Source organism: Lagenorhynchus albirostris, chromosome 7 (genome assembly GCF_949774975.1).
Source record: "Lagenorhynchus albirostris chromosome 7, mLagAlb1.1, whole genome shotgun sequence".
Classification (NCBI taxonomy): domain Eukaryota; kingdom Metazoa; phylum Chordata; class Mammalia; order Artiodactyla; family Delphinidae; genus Lagenorhynchus; species Lagenorhynchus albirostris.
Window position 1 is genome coordinate 52,777,382 of NC_083101.1, and position 21,977 is coordinate 52,799,358.

Sequence of the window (21,977 nt, forward strand, 5' to 3'; positions counted from 1 at the left end):
AAATGGCACCATCTAATACTAACAACTGTTTTATTCTGATCGTAACATCATGTTTAAAACATTCCTTTCTCTTCTTTCCAACTCAGTATCACTGTACTGACTGGCAGAGTCAGGAGAAGTAGATGTCCACGCCCACAGACCCTGGTGCGATGCCCCACCCAGGGCCTTCGCCAGGGCCGGGACCCTCTCCTGGACCAATTCTTGGGCCCAGTCCAGGACCTGGACCATCCCCAGGTTCCGTCCACAGTATGATGGGGCCAAGTCCTGGGCCTCCAAGTGTCTCACACCCTATGCCGTCGATGGGGTCTGCTGACTTCCCGCAGGAAGGCATGCATCAAATGCATAAGGTAAGAGTTCATTCTCCCATCCATCCATCCATCTTCTGAGTCATGGATGGCTAATAATCACTGATAACCCCCCTCTCTTTTTTCTACTATTGTTTACAAGAGAATCAAGCTAGGTCTTTCTCTTATCTTGTACATTATTGAAAACATACATTCTAAGGCTCTTTTATTGTTACAGATGTTGCACCAGTCAGGGAGATCTGATCTTGGCTTTTTAAAAAGTGTTAGCTACAATATGCAGCTCTCTCTCCCTCTCTCTCTTTATTTATTTTTATTTTTGGGCCACGCCACGTGGCATGCGGAACTTCCCTGACCAGGGATCAAACCCATGCCCTCTGCATTATTGGAAGCATGGTGTCTTAACCACTGGACCACCAGGGAAGTTCTACAATATGCAGTCTGACAGATCCTGTGAATTGTGGGTTGCAGGTATTTTGGCTTGGCAAATAAGTATATTAGTGAATAAGTCTTGCTTTTTTTTTCCAACTATGTATGTTAAGTACCATATATCATCCATGAATGAACGTATTGAAAATTATTCTTCCCTAAAAAGATCCTGTAGGTCCCAAAGAATAAAAGGAAAATGAGTCCTTTCCTAAAGGATTTTTTCAAAAAATGTTCGATTGAAATAAAGTAGTTTTTAGGGACTTGCTAAAAATGCACTTTGCTCTCTGTCTGTGAAGTGGCTTTATTCTGGTTTTGGAAGAGGGCTCTGATTTTGCAGAACCCAGGGCCAGTTGTTTGTTTCTGGACGAAGGTTATAATAATCTTCCATTTATGAGATTCGGGTTGTTGCTGTTGGGATGAGCATAACGGTGTGACGTGGGCATTATGCCTTTGCAGCAGATGCAAAGAAGAGAGAATGGCCTTTTGAGAAAGCAAACATGATCCTCTGTGACAGTTTGCTCTGAGAGGTAGCGGTAGCCATAGAAAATCTATGGGACCATTGTGTATTACCTGAAGGTTAGGCCTGAAGAGATGTGTAGAGGTTTTACATCCTTTCCGGGTGACATCACAGGTGGACAGGGTGGTGGAGATGCCTCTTGATGTTAAGCAGGCAAGCTGTGGGAGATACTGGTTTGAAACAGAAAGGTTACCGCAGAAAAGAGCAATTCTTCCCTTTAATTGTGTAGGACTGGAGGTCAGTTTGGGTTTTTTTGTTCTTGTTTTTTTTAATTTGGGGCTGCATTGGGTCTTCGTTGCTGCACACGGGCTTTCTCTAGTTGCGGTGAGCGGGGGCTACTCTTCGTTGCGATGCGCAGGCTTCTCGTTGCGGCGGCTTCTCTTGTTGTGAGGCACAGGCTCTAGGTGCACAGGCTTCAGTAGCTGTGGCACACGGGCTCAGTAGCTGTGGCTCGCGGGCTCTAGGCACAGGCTCAGTAGTTGTAGCACACGGGCTTAGTTGCTCCGCAGCATGTGGGATCTTCCCAGACCAGGGCTCGAACTGTGTCCCCTGCATTGGCAGGCAGATTCTTAACCACTGCACCACCAGGGAAGTCCCTGGAGGTCAGTTTTAAGGTAAGGCATTGCAGCCCAGAAGGGAAGATTCATGTTTTGCAAATTTTGTTATTTGATGATTTTCAAATCAGAAAATTAATATATGCTTATTTTGAAAAGTAACACCATATTGACATAAATAAAAGAAGTGGTTCACCCCCGGTAACAGCTTATTATATATGCTTTTTACACCTTACTTTTCTCCATCTTCAGTAAAAATACCATCTAAGCACAGGTATGCATATTCAGGTATGATTTAAAAAATTTTCCCTTTTACCATAATAGCATCGTATCATCACTGTTAATTACTCTGAAACAACATCTTTTTCATTTAACAACATATCATGGATAGCCCTATAATATCCCCAAGTTCTCTCCCTGCTTTTTTGATTTCTTTTAAACACATTTTTAGCTTGTCAGGTATGTAGAGAAATAAAGTTGCTCGTTTTCCATATCACATTCTTTAGGAGACATATTGAACAGATAGACATATCGAAGTCATTAAATCATCTTGTGTTCATATTAATTTGGGAAGTATATTATAGACCGGATCTGTCACTTGTTAACCTTAGTCCAAGCGGGTTAAATAATTTCAGAAGGGTTTAAGGATGTGTCACCTCCAAAATGAAAGATTTGAAGGAAAATATTTAGCTCACCTCTATTACTGTTTAAGCATTTTAAAGTTAAACGTATGCATGAGTGTATTGGGTTAATGTTATGTTTTTGCCCCGGGTTGTTTTTATGTATAAGTGTATCTTCTGATCCCTTCTGTTCCGTTATCTAGCATCTTTGTCACATTTTCTCCTATTCTCTGCCCCCATCAATGCTCTTTTTCGTTTTGTTTTGCTCTCATTCGGCAAGTTTTGCATTTTCTCATCCTGCTTTTCCGCAGCCCTCAGTCCCTCAGATAATTCCCTGGGTGAGGACATGGTGAAGTGCCTGGAGTTCACACCTGCTGACCAGATGCCTTCACTTTCTGAGAATCTTTTTATAGGCAGCTCTATTCCTTGTCTTTCTCCTCCGTCTCCCTCTGAGCTTCAGCTTTTTGCTTTTCAACATTACTGGAAATAAATAAACAAGTGGCCTAAATACATCTGCTGTGTTGCTTTGATTTCCTCTCTATTATTACTATTTAACAGACTCAGAGACACTCTTTATACCAAATTCTTCCCATTTTTCTTCTGAACATCCTCTTTATGGTAAATTTCTCCTCTTTTCAAGTGCATGCTTTTGACTCTGCAGAAATTAACTTTCCTTTCTCCAAAACTGCAAACACTCATACTTTCTTGCTTGAAGTCATTTGGTTTCTATAAACTCCTGGAAATATTCCTTTCAGGCTGTTTTGAAAATTGCTATTCCAGTTTGGGGAGGAATAGACTTTTCCTTTCTCAAACACATGCTCCATTGCCCAATTCTGGATTGGATTAGTGTCAATTCAATGGCTATTTATTGTGTGTCTGTTGTGTACAAGGCCTCAAGTCCTGTTTCCAGCCCCTGTGTTCTTTATTTTTTTCCAAACTCTGCCATTAACCTTTTTCTGTCTTCCTCCCTCTGTAGTATAGCTTCATCTGTTTCACCCTCTTTCCCGTTCAGTATTTACCCCCATTCACCGCTCTACCCTGTCTGTCCCTCTTTTCCCAACTGCCTTGGAACTTTCTGCTTTCAACTTTTAAACTTTCCATGGTTCCTTCCCCTCTGATGAAAAAAAGCTACCAAAAAATAGATCATCACAGACGTTTCAAAGAGTCTTCCTTTCTTCATTCAGACTTTGGACTAGCTTCAACCTACGGCAGGTTTCAGGACTTACGTAAGAGGGTATGGAAGAATAGTTTATATTTGTCTACCTTGTGAACAGAACTTCATTTTTATTTTGCAGGTTTTGACATGACCAAAAACATTTCAACTGTTTAAAGCCTTAACTTTTGACTTCACAGGTAGTTTTGCTGATCCTATTGGTGTCGTCTTTTTTATTTTATTTTTTGTCCCATCTATGAAATCTATGTAAATAGTAATATATGTAAAATAAATGTCAAAATATATGACTATCATATGGGTAATAGATGATTGCGCCACAATTTTGAAGACTTTTTAGGAAGGGGTCTTAAAACACCAGATAGAAATATTATGCCTTAAAGAGACGTCTGACTGATCTTCTGTAAATGTTTCAGCCCATTGATGGTATGCACGACAAGGGGGTTGTGGAAGATATCCACTGTGGATCCATGAAGGGCACCACTATGCGACCTCCTCACCCAGGAATGGGCCCTCCCCAGAGTCCGATGGACCAACACAGCCAAGGTTTGTGTCTGTTACATACCTGATTTTGGCTCTGTACCACAGTCTTTCATCTTTCCTGTTGGTTATTTTAATTATGACTTCCAGAGAACGTGTTTAAGGAGGATGGAGTCCAGCCGGTTTCTTTTCCCTGTAGAAATCTCCCCTTATCCCCACCAACACAACTTTATGGTTGATGTGGGCATTTTCTTTGCAAAATCCTAGTAGTTTTACTGGCCACCATGTGTCCAAGCACTCTGCAAAGTGCTTTGTGTACTTCATGCAGAATCTTTACCCTGAACTTGTGAGATGAATTATATTACCCCAGTTTTATAGATGGAGAGGCTAAAGCTCAGAGAATTTACTTTGTTTTCTTAAGTTTGCACATCTGGTAAGTGACAGGGCCAGAAGGAGACTCCAGGTCTGCCTCCCAGTAACAGCGTAGATGTGAAGGTAAGATGAGCCACCCGTGTCCCTTGAATTGTACACTCCTACTTTGTAAGGTGGCTTTTTCTGGCAGTGGAATAACCTGTCATTGCTGGTGGGTGGCTCTCTTAGTCTCTTAGGGCTGCTGTAACAAATTACCGCAAGCTGGGTAGCTTAAAACGATAGAAAAGTATTCTCTCAAAGTTCCGGAGGCCAGAAATCTGAAATCAAGGTATTAGCAGGGCTGTGATCTCTCTGAAGTTTTTAAGGAAGAATCCTTCTTTGCCTCTTTCTAGCTTCTGGTGGTTGCCAGCAATATTTGACATTCCTTGGCTTCTAGATCTGTCATTCCAATCTCCGTCTTGCTCTCCACATGCCATTTTGCCTGTGTGTCTGTGTGTGTGTCCAGAGTTCCCTCTTCCTATAAGGGCACCAGTCATTGGATTAGAGTCTACCCTAATCCAGTGTGACCTCATCTTCACTTGATTACATCTGCAAAGATCCTATTTCCAAATAAGGTCACATTCACAGGTACCAGGGGTTAGGGTTTCAACATTTCTTTGTAGAGGACACAGTTCAACCCACAATAATGGCCAAATCAATGTATGGTAGATTTCTCTTCTTCTGGGTGCCTTTTCTCCTCATTATTGAAGGCATATTAAAGATGTCTCAGGGGCTTCCCTGGTGGTGCAGTGGTTAAGAATCCACCTGCCAATGCAGGGGACACGGGTTCGAGCTCTGGTCCTAGAGGATCCCACATGCTGCGGAGCAGCTAAGCCCGTGCGCCACAACTACTGAGCCTGCACTCTAGAGCCCGCGAGCCACAACTACTGAGGCCGCGAGCCACGACTAATGAGCCCACACGCCTAGAGCCCATGCTCCACACCAAGAGAAGCCACTGCAATGAGAAGCCCGCGTACCACAATGAAGTGTAGCTCCCGCTCGCCACTATTAGACAAAGCCCGCGAGCAGCAACGGAGACCCAATGCAGCCAAATAAATAAATAGAATAATAAAGATACCTCGAAGTCTTTTGGATGCAATGTAACCTCTTTTCAGAACCTCTTTCATTATATGGACATTTCAGCATGCCAAGGGCATGACTTATCCAGCACTAATTAATGTGCTGATATTCTAATTCAAAGTTTATGCTTTATGTGTTGTTGTATATACTTTTTTGTAATTTAATGTATGTGAGTTTTTTTCTCCATCCATGATCAGACATCCGTCAACCCAAGGGAAGATTTTTGACTGTGAGGGTTTAGAGAAATGTATTTGCTTTTAAATACATACATATATTTATATAAAAGCAAGTCATGGAGGCATAGGAGTGCATCTTTACTAATATTCGGGCAGGTTTTTGAAGATCCTGGACTCTGATCTGAATTTTGATGGCAGGCAGGCATAAGTTTTGCAAATGACTTGTAAAATCTTGACCATGTTAGAAAAGCAGGCTGAATCATTGGGACTTCTTGAGGTACAGGAAGAAAAGAGTTTGACCCATTCAGTGTTAAGAATGAATTGAGACGACACTTCCAGGTTTATCATTTAAATTCTAAAGAGGCAGGTGTGTTCACAGAGCTAATGTAGATCTCATTTTAATACCTGGGAGGTATAGATGAGTTATATTCAGTGATTCTCAGAGCTAGTGGTGGCTCTGTCTGCTCCCGGCTTTGCAGTACCTCTAGTAGTGGGGCCCTAGGAAGACTCCAAAGGAAAACACTTGAAATGCGTGAATTATAAGTGAGCATTTTTACTTTTATGTATCTTAAAATTTCTTTCATAGCTCAGTTCCTTTCTTCAACTTCTAGAATGATGATTTTTTCCTGGAATCTCCAATACTTGGCACAATGTCTAGGACATAATTGGAAATTGAGTAAATTTTGTTCAAGTAGGTAGAGAAGTGAATTTATGTATTCAAAAGTGAACACTTTTAAATAGATCTTAATTTTTATATAATTTCTGTAAGTTATAATTACTTTGGAATGCAGAAGTCTGCATTAAGTTAGATGGAATCAGAACTAGCACGTAATATTTTTCGCTATAATAGTAAAGTACCTTGTAAGCTGGGGAATTAGTGATTTAAAATATGTCTTTGAATAAAGTAGTATTGGTATAATGCAGTCTTAGTCTATATAATTATCTAAAAAGAATTCAAACTCCATAGTAGCATATATCTTTAAAAACCCCGTCGTAGGAAGCCATTTATAAACACACAGGTACAGAGAGGTGTGGTATTGATCGGAAGACTGCCAGCTTTAACTACCTAGCAACCTATTAGGTTATTTTAAGGTATTGGTTGAGAAGCAAAACCATTTCCTTCAATAAATACTGAATTGTGTACCTTATGGTCCCAATGATAACGTTGTTTATTTTTAGTCCATTGGCTAGAAAAAGCCTTTAAAGGCAAATATATAATATTTAATGTTTGTATGTGTGTGTGTGAAGAGAAAATTCATATAAAATTGGCACTTAAAAATTCAAGTTTATTAAAAGGAGAGAGGTGATTGCCTCTCTCTGAGGCAAGGTGCAACTAGGGAGATAATGGCCCTTGAAGATGAGGGAAGGAAAACTGCCAGTTTTTGACTACTTTTTTTTTAAATGAGCAAATCAAACCAGATTTCAGAAAAAGAGCAGATTCTGCATCAACACAGTCATCCTACAGACAAAGGTGTTTCACTCTCAGGCAATTTCTTCACTGTTTTCTCAACTGAAGATAATTATGAAAATATGTTGTATCATTTAGATTCTGATTTTCCTGAAGTTTTATGGAATGCAAGTCATGTCATTAAAAAAAAGAAATCTCTCTCTCTTTAGCTGAAACACTGTCACATTTTTAATGTCATACTGTGATAGAATGATTCTATTAACATCCCCTATAAATTCTAGGCAACAAATTTTCCCACCCCCAGTTTCTTCTTCTTTCCACACTTGAGGGAGAATTTTGTTGTAATGATTAATTCTGGAAAATGATTTTTATTCCACTCTTAGTTTCTTAGCAAATGTGAGGTAAAATGAATTACTGTACTTAATGTAACTGTCTCATCTTCGTAACTTTGCCTTGCCAGGAGTTCATAGCTGAAAAGAGCAGATTTGATGAACAGCGTTGCACAGTTGCCTTTAGATTGGATCGTCTGATGTTTTGGTCTGTTGTATTAGGCATCCTGTGATTTAACATGGGTAAACTATAATTGATGATGCCCTCAGGAAGGAGGATGGACTAGAAGGCAGGAGACATGACCCATTTTAACACCTGGTTGTATCCCTTCTACCATGAAAATGTCAGTAACTATAGTAGGAAGTTTTTCCTCCAGTGGTAGATGCAGGGTTGGTCAAAAAGGTGTTAGGAAGGTGCTTTCCTAATGAACAAACTACCATTTTGCACCAGCATTACAAATAGGAGGTGAATGTTAACCTCATTAAGAAGGAAGAATGTTAATGATGAAGTTATGTGTATGTTATCGATATTCTCTAAATGTTTATTGTTATAAATAACAACATCCTGGGATTTAAATTTCTGCTTGTCTTGCAAGCTGATTTCAGGGGCATTTTCTTGGCTAACTTTTATGACCAATTAGAATCCTAATGGCTGCGTGATTTTTGTGCTCCCTTATAGAGTAGGGATTTGGGGAATGAGTTAGCAGTTTTTCCATTTCTCTTCAGGGCAGGATTACTCTGAATGGAGTTCTACAATTCACCAATTGATAGAACAAAACCTACTCTTGTCTTAGAGGATCAGGCTAAATTTGTTTCCCTCTCCAAATGGCAGTTTGAGGTAAAAGTAACTGTATCCTTTATTTTCTCTAGCCTTGTGGATGACGATGATGAGTCCCCAGGCAATGTGGGTCAGATATTCCTGGGCCGCTGTGATTCCACATAGATGCATAGAGCTGCCTTGGCTCCAATGTGACAAGGGTTCACACACACAGCAGGTGCCTAATAAACACCCATGTGATGACCTTTAAAATAAGTGTGATGCAGGTGCATTTATTAAAGGCAAAGCCCTTTAATCTAATGTTTTACTTGTGTATTAGGACACCTCTGAGTTGATGAATTACACTCAGTTTGAATTGAAGATGACCTTTTGGACTACAGTAGGCCACTCTGTCCTCTCCTTCCCCTTGGATTTCCCTTCAGCAATGCTCGGTCGTGTGTTTTTCTAGGCATTCTCTGTCCGGGCTGTACAGTTCATCTCTTGAAATAAGTTCCTTGAAATTTTTGTGCATGTTGACTTTTCTTTCTTAAGTAAAGTCTTCTTAACTTTCCCATTTAGATCTCTTGTAACCGAAGCAGATTACTCTCATTTTTATATTGTATCGTAAATGGTTCTAGAAGATTTTTGAAACTTTCAAGCCTTTAATTTATTTTTATAAAACCAAATTAATATTAGACCATGGAAAGAGCATACGCCTTGGAATCAGACAAACCTTGGTTTGAATCTTGGAGCTACCAAGATCTGATTGTGTGACCTGGGGTAACTCGCTGAGCTTCCCTTTCCTCATTTTAAAAAATGAGGTGACAGTACATATCTTCTGGGGATGTGGTGAGGACTGTAGAAAACATGTATACTCCACTCACTTCCCTCTAATTCTTCTTACCATTTCTGTGCTCCCACCAGCCTTATGTCCACTGGCCAGTCTACCATCTCACCTTCAGTCTACTTGAGTCCGCCTTACTCACACATGGCAAAGTCCCCGGTGACTAAGGATCCCCAGAGTCATAACCAGTGACCAGTGATGGAGTGTAAATACCCCAGCTCCTTCCCTGGGATAATTTGGAGGCAAGTTATGTGCCTTTTATCCCAGAACTTGTGCATGAGATTAATCTTCAGGTACCCACTACAGCAACTGGCTTAATCATGCACCCATTACTGGCTGCCGTCCCTTCCGCGTAGCACCTTTCCACACCCCTGCCAGTGCCCCTGTGCCTTCCAGATAAATCAGCTCCGCTCAATCCTTCCCTCAGTCTCTGTTTCCAGGGAGAACTCAGCTAAAATAGTATGTACAGTGCCTTGCTTAGTGCCTACAACAATGGAGGCCCTCAATCATGGCAAATTATTCATAAAGTGCATTATAATAAACCAAGTAATATCCCCATGAGAGACTCATTCCCCACTGCAACAGAGCAGCCACCTTCAGGTTCTGTTCTCCAGGTCGGGCTGCTTTTAATGTATAATACTTTCCCCTGGTGCCCTTCCTTTAGGTGTACGACAGCCACTACCAGTTTACTTTCTAGGACACATATGGCTGTCCATCACTTGAGATGTGATTAGTCCCAGTGGAGACAGCGTCGTAACTGAATAGGAAGAAAAGAACATAAAATCTCTCTTTAATAATTGTTATACTTTGAAATGATAATATTTGGGGTATGTCAATTTAAATTATATGTTATTAAAATTACTTTTGCCTGTTTCTTTAAATTATGTATACATTTGATATATATAAGTTTTAAGTTATATAAAAGCCCATAATTATTAAGTTACCTATGCTTTCGATGTCTGTCCATCAGTGCTGTTCTAGAAAATCATCAAAACGTTCGGGAATGCTTCTCCTTCAGGGTCGCGGGGGGCAGCCTGTGACCTCTCCTTTTGTGTTTCATTCTAGGCTACATGTCGCCGCACCCGTCTCCGCTGGGAGCCCCCGAGCACGTCTCCAGCCCTATATTGGGAAGTGGCCCAACCGCACCGCAGATGCCGCCAAGCCAGCCAGGGACCCTCATCCCAGGCGACCCGCAGGCGATGAGCCAGCCCAACAGGGGGCCCTCGCCTTTCAGTCCCGTCCAGCTGCATCAGCTGCGAGCTCAGATTTTAGCTTACAAAATGCTGGCCCGGGGCCAGCCCCTCCCGGAAACGCTGCAGCTCGCGGTCCAGGGGAAAAGGACGTTGCCGGGCATGCAACAGCAGCAGCAGGCGGCGCCTCAGCCGCAGCCGCAGCCGCAGCCGCCGCCGCCGCCGCCGCAGCAGCAGCAGGCCCTTGTCAACTACAGCAGGCCATCTGGTAGGTTCATAGGCAACCAAATGAATAACGTGATGGTCCACCTCGGACGAGAAGGACTGCTAACTGCACAGAAGTGCTAGGCTGGTGGTATCGGCCCAGGGCTGACGTAGCCTTCCGTGGCACCTCCCTGGCTCCCTTGTCTTTGCTCCACTTAGCTGGCCACGCTTCTCGGTCTCCTCTGCCTGCGTCCTAGAGCAGTGCTCCTTAAACTTGGCAGACTCTGGCACAAGCCGTGGCTATGAGCACAAAGCCCCATGATTTCGCATTCTCTTTCAAGCGGTGCGAGGTTTGTCGGAAGCCCGTCTACACACACCCCAGGTTAGGGACCCCTACACCCCGTGCGTTCTGTTGCCAACACGCACGTCTCGAATCTGCTCTCCTTGAGCTATGTCGTGTCTGTTTATTTCTTTCTTTCTTTACGTCTGTCCCTTTTTGTGAAAAGCATCTGGGGAGGCTTCCGAAGAAGCATACCTGCGGTAAAGGAATTACCAAGTAGAAAATCAGAGACAAAGGGAAGTAGAAATCAAGGCCAGGGAGGTTGGCAATGTGGGTGGGGGGGAGCTACAGGAGCTGCTGCATCTGAGCTTCCAAGGTGACTCGAGTTTCCTGGCAGTCAGGAAAGGAGACAGGGTCAGGTGCCTGATACTCACCACTCAGAAGGAAGTTGCTTACCCGTTTCTCAGTGGACACAGAGTCTTTTCTAGCATGAGAGTATAAAGTAGCTTTCCCAGGTGGGAACTTTTTAAAAAATTATTGTTATTATTATTGTAAGGGGCACTGCATGGTAGAGGCATTGGTAACATTTGTTCATAACAAAGAGAGTAACAGAATCCACATGGCCTATTTCCCATGTGCCCTGGCATCAGATCTGAAGCTATGACATTATATAATGGGTTGAGAGGAGGTAGTCCTTTGTACGACCTTCTGGTGGTCTGGCTTGATCCCACGGATAGAATTCAGAGCTCCAAGGGGCTCTAGGGTGATCGTCCATGAATGTTGTTTTCTCTGGGAAGGTTTTGGTTAGCAACTAGATAAGCACAGAGTTTATGGTTCTATTCTACCACAGTTTTGAATTCCAGAGAATTTGAATCTTAGGGAATTTGAATTCCAGGGTACTTCCTTGTCCTTGACACCCTTTCCTGTGAATGGTTCCCTCTCATTTGGGCAGGCCCTGACAGCTGATCATTGCAACTAGTTTGGGATATCGGTCTTCTTCTTAGGTTTTGGGACTTAGACGAAGGGAAAGAGTTCAGATTATTATTATTATTTTTATTATTCTACCTTCTGAGTTTGTAAATGTTTCTTTTCTGGTAGAGGAAACTCTTAAGGGTTGCCTACTAGAAGGATAAACGCATCTTGTTAATTGTAGATGGAGCCTTAGGAATGGTTTTTTTAAAGAGCAAGAAAGTATCGCGGCATCTCTAGGTTTTGGTGTGTTCACCACGATGCTCTGGTAGGTGGAGGACCCCATGGGACCAAAAATCAGAGACGGAAAATGTTGTACAGGAAAACCATGCATAAAATGGTAGTTTGAACACTCAAGTGTGTTCAGAGGCTTTAAAACTGTAAAAACTAGCTCTCAGGAATGCAGCCAGAGAGAAGCAAAAATGTATGTATGTCTATGCATGTGTGTAGCTTGTGCTTACTGAGTGCCTGCTAGCTTACCTTGTACTCCACGCTCAGTAATAAGTACCTTGCACGTGTGGCACATCTCGGGTATGGAGAGTCAGGATTCAATGCCAGCAGTCTGACTGGAGAGCCCATGGCCTTATCCCCTTCCCCATCCTGGCTCCTTCGTGACCAGTAGGCTCATGACAAGGGAAAGGCTCTTTCCCAAGCTCTGTGTACCAAGTGCGGGCATTTCACTCCTGTGCATAGGAAGGAAAAGGATCTCTGCTCCTTTCTGAGAGCCTTTTTATTCATACTCTAGACACGGTGTCAGCAACATTGGTGACCTTGATATCCTGCATCTCAGTATAGGAGGAGCATTAACTAAAGGAGGTCCCAGTAGAGGCTGAATGGTCATAGTCAGATTGTTGGTAGTTTAAGATGGAAGGAGCGAAATCTGCGCCTCCCAAAAGGTAATCGTGAGGGACCATGTCACACAGGCACACTTCCCCGTGCATCGCAGCTTGTCCTGGGGTATCCCCTCATCATGGACCTCAGCGAGGCTTGTTATTTTTAAAAATGACCTACGAGGGCTTCCCTGGTGGCGCAGTGGTTGAGAGTCCGCCTGCCGAAGCAGGGGACACGGGTTCGTGCCCCGGTCCGGGAAGATCCCACATGCCGCGGAGCGGCTGGGCCCGTGAGCCATGGCCGCTGGGCCTGCGCGTCCGGAGCCTGTGCTCCGCAACGGGAGAGGCCACAGCAGTGAGAGGCCCGCGTACCGCAAAAAACAACAACAACAACAACAACAACAAAAAATGACCTACGCACAATAGGAAAAGTTTCCAGGGTATTGTTCAAGAAGGCAGCAAGCTAAGTGATTTCGTTTGAGAAACCCTTTCAGCCAGAGTCACCACAGTGAGATCAGATGACGTAGTAAAACTTAAAGGATGGATTTTCAGTTAGCCGGACACTTGTATATAACAAATACTTCACATCCTGACCAACACAACCCTGGGTGCCTTTTCTGGATCATTTCCAGAGAAGAGGGCTCCATTTTTTTTTTTTTTTTTACCCAGTGCGTACATCTTCCCTCGCCAGGGTCCTGTCATTAGGGGGAACTTGTTTTGTTACTCACTGCTCGTGTCTTTTGTATTTCCAGCAGTCATTAGAAATGAAAATATTTGGGCGGATAGTGCCAGAGTGGGCAAAGAGGCTATGGATAAAGGAGGAAAGAGGATACTTTCTTCAAATAGAGCAGACTCATTCCTGCCACTGGGAGGGGGAGGTTACATTGCTCATCTTGTCCCCAAATCTCAGATTTCACAGGGAGATGATGACCTTACTTGACAAAGACACATTTTTTTTTGCATGGGTATTTCGGGCAAGTCCAAGGAAGACACAAAAAAAGGTTTTTTAAGTTAACATTACTTGTATTGTTTATCCCCCTCCTTTTCTTAAATAAAGCAATATAATTGCTTATAAATGCCTCTGCTAATATTTCAGAAAAAAAGCAATTTAAGTATGTCAGCTTCACTGGTGGTAGCTGTGATTCCATTTTTCTCTTGTCCCATTTGCGGGTGTCATTCATGTGTGAAGAGAATCTTTTTGGCTGGGGTGATCTGCCTCAAACCTACTCCAAAGTTATCATTCACCACAAGTGCCACCACCAGAGAATTACGAAGTGTGCACTGAACAAGTGCACACGGAAGTGTGCACTGAAGAAGTAAATAACTCTGATCCTTGCCTACTATGGGCTCCACTCAAATCAAACCCAGCGTTTTTCTTTTAATTTTGATTCATTTTTCTTTTTAGAGACTAAAGCAAAGTTCAAAATAGGAACTGAAAAGTTTTGGGTTTTTTTGCGGTGGGTAGGGAAGCCTTCATGGTAGAAAGTGAGAGATTTACTGGTGATTTTTTTCAGTGCTTGTGCCTCTCCTGCTTCCCCCTCTCCTTGTTTTAGTTATCTAAAATTTCTTCGTATGCTTCATTTAAGCATCATTATTACATTTATTTTTTTCAGCCTCTGGAAACCACTTAAATCCTTGTCTACTGCACAGACGGTTATTTGCATAAACATCCTTCTGTGCAGAGGGTAAAGTGGGAACTCTGTACAGAAATTCTGTACATGTGAGACTTAGGTAATTTAATAAGTTTGTTTACCTGTTTCTTAAATTCAGGCATCTAATAAAGATCCCTCCCCCCCAACACTTAGCTGCAGTGGGACACCCCTCAGGAGAGTCAGGGCGTCTACCTACCTTGACTTCTAAAGTGAGGACCGACGGGAAAACAGACACATTTTGTACCTCTGACAATTCAGCCTAAGTTGTTTATATTGGCGAGGGAATAGGAGATAAGCTAAAGAATGTAATTTGTCCTCCATCTGAAGATATCAGGGCGTGAGTCCTTATCGTTTTGCAGACCCCCGTGAGTGTCTGTTGTTGAGATGCTTTCTGTTGATACAGAGAAAATCCATTCAGGCAACTCAGCTGCCTGAAGGACAGGCAGAACACCTCATGGTTAGGTAGTTGTGTTCTGGGCATGTCTAGTTGCAGCAAGTTGCAGTCAGTCCCCTAGCCTCTGTAAAGAGAAGTTTCTATAATCTGTTGGAGGGAGGATAAAATAGACCCAGGCAGTAAATGAACTTGCAGTTTTTAGTTAGAAAGGAGTTTGCTTGTGACTGATGGGGGATTAGCAGGAAGCACATGGCAAGCCGACTTATCTGAGTGTTTGTGCTGAGTTGTATTAAACTGTGGAAACATTTTGAAGTTTGCTCTAGAAGAGTGCACTTCCAAATTTGCCGGCTAATACAGTACCAAATTTCCTTGAAAGCCTTTCTTTTGCTGTGGAGCTTTTCTGAAAAGCTGAGTGATTAAACTAGGCTTCTTTACCTTGGTGTCCTTGGTGGCAGTAAATATGACCAGAGCTGAGGGTTGGGCGCATAGCCACATTGTCTCATTGAATCCTCACTAGCACCCTGTGAGGTGAGTTACTGTACTGTTATTATCCCCATCCTACTGACGAGGAGACTGAAGCACCAGGGGCTAAGTAACTTGCTGAGGCTCACACAGCCCGTAGGTGAAACTTATCAGTTATTTTGGAAAGACACAAGGTGCACCTTGTATCTTTTGGAGTTGTAGTCCTTTTGGAATTGGAGATTTGAATATCCAAGTCCACGTTTGGGTCTCTCTGGCTTCTCAATTTTAAGGGTCCTTCAACCACATAAGGATGTCTCTGTATTAATGGATTAAAGAAGCCTAGCTGTGTGTATGCATCAGATCTAGTTCACAGTCATGGGCTGAAAATGGCTAGATTTGGAACCGGGGATATCAGACATGCTCTGGATACGTCCCGTTGATCGTATGGTTTTAAAAACAATGACTTGAATATACCTCGAGGAGTTGGCACACACTTCTACTTAAGTATTACAAGCCATAATGCTAAAGAAGAAAACGCCCAGAGTAAGTGAAATGTGTACACTATTGCACTGGTATGGCTTTTATTGATGACTTATTTAAACTTTGAAAGGAGGAAAAACACTTTGAGAACTGAATTTAGGGTAATTAGTATGATATTAATCTTATCAGTAAGACCCGGATTTTCTTTTTATTAAAGGGCTTCAGTGTGTTAAATCTATTATTTGGTGTGCTCATACAAATTCTTCCAATATTTTTAACTACCAGTTTCTTGAGCGTATTAGGGAAATTCATAGAATCACAGAGAATTAAAGTAATTGTTAGAAATCTCTATCTCCTCTCTTTTGGCTCAAGCAACCCAGATAAAAAATATCTATCCTGTTTTAAAGGCCTCGAGGGAAAATATAATAAAAAATGTCCCTCCATATCTCATTCCAATGCTTAACAACCTTAAGATTTAATGTTTAGAAATTGGTTTCTTACATATGGATGAAAGAAACTATATCTGAAATATTATGAAAAGTTATGCATTATGTAAAAGACCTCCCATTCAGAAAAAGAATCAGAATGTACTTAGCTGAAAAGAATCTCTTTATTATAATAGTATATCTACAGTGCCTAAAACAAAAAAAACAGAAATGCATTTTTCCCTCCAGAACTTTTCATCAATGCTAGAACAAGGGCTACAGATTACCTCAAGAAGTCTTAACTAGCCCTAGGTCTTTGGGAAAGTTTTACCTAATTTCAGAAGGAAGTGAACAAAAGACCAACAACACTACACACACACATGCTCACAGACACATATACTCACACTCACACACACTGTAGTTTCCTAAGCACTTTCTTCTAACTCTTCCAGTTCCTCCTGTCAGAATGTTTGCTATCCTTGCATTGTCATTTAAGCCCACTTCTAACTGGTGTTTGCTGGAAATTGAATAAATGTGTCTACTTTTTCATAATGTATGTCTTTGTATGGTTAATTATTAAGTCGCTCTGAAGTATAGAGATGATTAGTTTTGTTACCATTTAATGATTTTAATATTTCTCTGGAAAGATATAGAAAACACTTGGAAGAATGCCCATGAGAGGTTTTAACATCTGCTTACTGAGTTTTTTTTTTTTTTTAATTTACTAACCCCTCTGGTAGCATCACTAATTTTATTTATAACTTTGAAGTAAGTAAAAATTCACCTAAGAGGAGAGATGGAACACTTATTTTAGGTCCAGACCTAGCAATCAATTTAAACTCCTGAAGTTTAATGTGGGAAATTGCTTTAAATTAACTTAAGTGCATTTTGATAAGCTTAATGATTGTGTATCCCTTTATTCTGATAACATGAGAAAAATGCTCTCTTGAATCTTAATATTTGCTAAGTTTTCTTAGGTGGAATGAGCAGATTCTTTTTTCCCCCTGCACTGAATGTTTTCAGAAATATTTTCTAATACGTAGTAAAAAATTAAAGTTCCCTAGATGCACTGATGAAGCCTGAAATACAGTTTATAGGTCATTTAGGGAAAATGCGTGCCCCTTTTAGTTCACGTCAGAGGACTGGCGAGCTGCTGCCTATACTTGTAAAGCATGGGTTCTAACAGCAGGGCTCTTCCACGCTGGGATGAAGGGGGCTTGTGGTGTAGTTTGCGAAACGTGATTTTGGGACCACACCCAAATTGCATCCGACTAGCGGGTGATTCCCTTGCTTTTTCAGAACCCTGAATGCACCTGGAATTATTTTTAAAATCCCGTTGTAGACCTACACTAAAAGCTGGCTGTCCATTCCTTAATCAGTTTATTACCTAAGAGTCATTTTGGGTCCATTTCCCTTTGGGATAGACGCCAGCTTCTTTTCTTTATTTTTTTCTTTTTTCTTTCTTTTTCCCCTTTCCTTTCGCCTCCCGCCTTCCTCATCTTCCTCCCTTCCCTGCTGTTTTCTTCTCGTTAGACCTTTACTTGTCCCCATCGCTGGGCTCGCAGGGGGCAGCGGGCAGGCCGGGTATGGGCACGGGGTGCCTTTCCTCCCGAGCTGCCCATGTCGCTCTTGTCCCGCAGGCCCGGGGCCGGAGCTGAGCGGCCCGAGCCCCCCACAGAAGCTGCCGGTGCCCGCGCCCAGCGGCCGGCCCTCGCCTGCGCCCCCTGCAGCAGCGCCGCCGCCCGCGGCCGCCGTGCCCGGGCCCTCGGTGCCACAGCCGACCCCGGGGCAGCCCTCGCCCATCCTGCAGCTGCAGCAGAAGCAGAGCCGGATCAGCCCCGTCCAGAAACCGCAGGGCCTGGACCCCGTGGAGATTCTGCAGGAGCGGGAGTACAGGTAATGCACCTGCCCCGGGGGTAAAGACGCTGTATTCCGGCAGGTACCACCCAGCCTAGGGGGTCCGGTGTCTGCTGGTGGTGTGGTCATTCTTTTCTGTGGGACCAGGGAAAGGACTAAGGGAAATTGCAGAGGCCAAGACTCAGGCTTGAGAATCATTTTAGAACAAAGTCTCAAGAGAAGAGTTTCTTTGCCACTGGGATGGGGGTGAGGACCCTCTTCTGGGGGTTCTAGGTTCCCAGGACTGTGCTTTTCACTCATTCAGTCAGAAAACTTTTATGCACCCCTATGACATGCCAAGATCAAAAGTCCAGCCCGGAGTTCCTAAAGATCCAGGAAGGCTGTCAGCCCACACTTAGATGATGCACTTTCCTTCTGGTTTGTCAGTTTGTCCTTGAATGCTGACTGTAAGCGGCTCAGATGTTGAGTGTTCTGTTGGCCTAACCTTCAGGTTAATGACACATCTAGTGATACTAAAGCGGTACTTCAGTAGCATGATATAATGTCTTCTTTGATTGAGTTCATGCATTTGTTGGTCTGTGGCTTGGTCTAGCTTTTGGGCTAGGCCCTATGTAAGTGTCTTCACATGGGGTCCTTATTTAAACTCTTACTCCAAAAACTTCATTTTCACCTGATTTGGCACATTTATCTAAATCAGGGATTGGCAAACCTTTTCTGTAAAGGGCCCTAGAGTTTCTGTCGTAACTACTTAGCTCTGCCCTGATGGTGTGAAAGCAGCTGTGTTGGCCGTGTTCCAGTAAAACTTGATTTATGAGAACAGGCTACGGGCAGGGTTTGGCTGGCAGGCTGTAGTTAGCAGATCCTTGATGTACATGGTTAATGTCAACCAAAAAGAGAGTCCAGTAAGTACTGAGTCAAGATAAGATGAAACGAAGATCACGGTTTTGGGAGTTAGCCAGAAAGCATGCTCTGCCACTAAATAGCTGTGTTGCCTTCCTCAAGTTACATCGTTTTTCTGTGACTCAGTTTCCTCCTATGTTAAAAGAGGGTATTATAGTATCTTTTGTAGGGAGAAGATAAAATGATACAAGGACTGTCAATACATATTAGCTATTATTATTATTTCTGAAGTATGATTTAAGTTAAAAGACAATTAGGGTTTAAAAATTATAGGGGATGTTAGTAAATAATGTCTAGGAGCCCTTATTTAAAAACATTACCTTACTCTTTATTGGAAAACACGTGACTTATCTGTTATTGTATTAAAATACTAAGTTACCAGCTTTAAGAGTTATTTTGAAAGAAATCACGGTAACTTGCCATTAAATGTGTGTACCTTTTTGGATGAAGAATATAACTTTATTTTCACTGCTATTAGTAATCCTCAATTAAGAGCTTTTATGTTTCTGTTTTCAGCTTTTCACGTATCCCTAGAGAGCTAGATACCCATCATCAATTGATATTTCAGTGTTAATAGGCAGATTCTGTTGGGTGAATAATCGCAGTGTGGTATAAAAGTCAAATATTAGCACTGTGTACTCATTTGGGGCAGGAAAACTGTATTCATATGCAGTCCTTTCTTTATGTTGCTATTGAATAAAAAAGTCAAAAGTCTTTTTTTTTAAAGACAATAAATGAGATAGAGGGGTATCGTTTGGTTACTCTGAAATTCTGACTTCCTAAGAGCTAATGTTATTTTCCCACCTTGAAGGTACAGAGCTACCAGTTCCTTTGTTAAATCACATGAACTACCCTCGTAACACAGACACTGTACCTAGAAATACATCCAGATTTTTTCCCCCTTACTCATCCTATGTTGTGTGTGTGTGTGTGCGTGCGTGTGTGTGCGTGTACACGCTTACTGACTCCTAAACCTTCTTTTTTCATCTTTACCAGAATTGTATTTGCAGGCCTTTCTTGTAATGAGCTCATTTTAGCACTTTTTTTGAAAATGATCTTAAGGGATGGTCTCCCAAAGTATTCAGTATTAATCAGTACTATTTAGCCTATTCCAGTGTGTGGAAAGCTTTTGTCCTCCACACCTGTGTCAATTAAAAAAAAAAGTATCTATCAGTATCTTTTAAATTGTAATCATTGCAGAAGGTGGTGGAATGGCTCTTTTTCATATTATTATTATTACTTGATAAATGTCTCCTCTTTTGTTAAGCCGCCTGGCTTTTGAAGTGATTGATTTGGCAAGCCTGGGTTCAAAAAGCTGGTGGGTCTTTTGGCCTGAAGTCTCCCGTGGCCATCTTGAGAAGAAGCTAAGGTTTACACTGGCAGGGTTTTGTAGGGGCATCTTTTGTCTTCTTCAGTTATAGAGCAGTAGCTGGCTTCTGCCTCTATGAAGATAAATTGTCCAGCTGCAGAGATTAGTTATATTTATCCCTTAAAAAGGGTTAGATTAAGTCCCTTAGGCACTTGTAAAAGACAGCTAAAAAACTCGTTTCCTTCTGCCCCTCTTTGAGAGAACGGCTTACTACCCTTTAGCACTGATAGGAAGAGTCCAGTGTATCTTTGTCTCCTGATTGAGGATTTGAGCAAGGTCTTTAAAAAAGTCTCTTTTATAATTTCATAAACTTGGTTTGAGCAAAAATCACCTGTCAGAAATTCTTTAACAGATGTTCGTTTCTTTGACTGTTGTAATATCACTTACCTCGCCTATGAAAATTGAAAGGAAATTGTCAGAATCTTAATTTTTTTTACTTCTAAGTCACTTGGCCGCTTTTCCTTGTTCCTCATAAAATCAGAATTTTGACAGATTGATCTTTTTTCAGTAATAGCATAAATAAGTTTCTGCATATGAACACTTTGCCTCAGATCTATACAAGCTCTTCAGTTAAAAACATTTTGTTCTCATTTAAATTGGATCCTTTCTTTTAGACCATCCTTGTCTCATGATGGAACTGTACTGCTTTTCTCTGTAGTAAGTGTCAGTGACTTTTTTTTTTTTTGGTGTTTTGGCATGCTTTTTCGGCCCTGTCAATGTGCCTAACTTCAGTTCTTCCATCTAGGATTAGAGGGTTGGTCAGAAGTGCTCCACGAATTATCATGTTAGCATGTAAATTACACAGATGTTTGTGTGAGAAAGAAATATATTTCACATTGAAAGGAGTTTATATCAGAAGAGCATCTTTGAATTATGTGAGCGCTCTTTGGTATCAAGTCAGAATTTAGTATGAAAGCAGTAGTATAGCCTCCTTGCCTCAGGAAGCCAGCATAGTCCCTTACCGTGTTTTTTGTCCTGCCCTGGTCTCCATTACAACCGTGAGAATTCCTTCTTAGAAATCACCAAGAGCCGCTTCCTCAGCAGAGTTGCCAAAAGTCAGTCTCCCTCTCTCTCTTTTTTAAAAGGTGTCACTCAGCTCCTGGAAGGAACAAAATGTACCAGTGTCATTTTCTGTTCAAATCACTCTGCTACAGGAATCATAAACTTCTCCTCTGGACCTGAACAAATATCTGTCGCCTTTAATGGAACTCTTTTTCTTGTCAGAACAGTAAGCCCTCTTGATTTACTGTTCAATCTGTATGAAAAACCTGAGCGACCTAATTCTGCTTCAATTTTCTGTACCCATGAGGACCCTAAATGAGTCTCCCGCAGTTATGCAGTATTACATCTGTTGTTGTTTCGGGAAGTTTAGAATCCTGAATCTATCTCCTTATCGGGCTACCTGCTGAATCCCACTGATGGGAAGATGAAATTGTCTGGAGAGGCGCATTATTTAAAACGAAGATTTCTATTAACCACCACACACACGCTGATAAAATTCTCTACGTAAAAAGAAGCCCCTCCTGTACCTTTGCTACTCCCCACACAAACACACACCGTGTGCTGAATCGAATGCATACAATTTTACTTTGGAATCTACCCTTCCTCTTCTCCTATAGTTTGCACGTTTGCACTTTTAACTTCTTGCCTCCCTTTCATAAAAGAAAGATTCTTTTGTGCTGGGGAATCTGAAATTCACTGACAAATTACTAGGCCCTTTGGGGAAGCAGTCATTTCAGGAAGAAGTGCACCCCTCCTAACCCCTCACCCCCTCCCATGCCCAAGTCAGCCAAGGCTCCATCTACCCCACTCCACACCTCCCCACCTCCCTACTTCTCCTCTCCGCTCTCCAACTCCCCCCTCTCCCGGTTCAGTGTGATTTAGTCT

General features: G+C 42.1%; 1 protein-coding gene across 4 annotated transcripts in view; it reads left to right on the forward strand.

Annotated features, from left to right (window-relative positions):
• Nucleotides 1–21,977, forward strand: part of SMARCA2 (SWI/SNF related, matrix associated, actin dependent regulator of chromatin, subfamily a, member 2) — a 172,936-nt gene that overhangs the window by 13,723 nt on the left and 137,236 nt on the right. For all 4 annotated transcript variants that reach the window (XR_009541587.1, XM_060155018.1, XM_060155017.1 and 1 more), the window contains exons 2-5: nt 87–347; nt 4,010–4,139; nt 10,144–10,536; nt 17,605–17,860. Coding sequence is in view for 3 of the 4 variants with exons in the window: in XM_060155018.1 (XP_060011001.1) it covers nt 123–347; nt 4,010–4,139; nt 10,144–10,536; nt 17,605–17,860 (1,004 nt within the window). In the remaining variant the exon portion in view is untranslated. The remainder of the gene's footprint in view (nt 1–86; nt 348–4,009; nt 4,140–10,143; nt 10,537–17,604; nt 17,861–21,977) is intronic.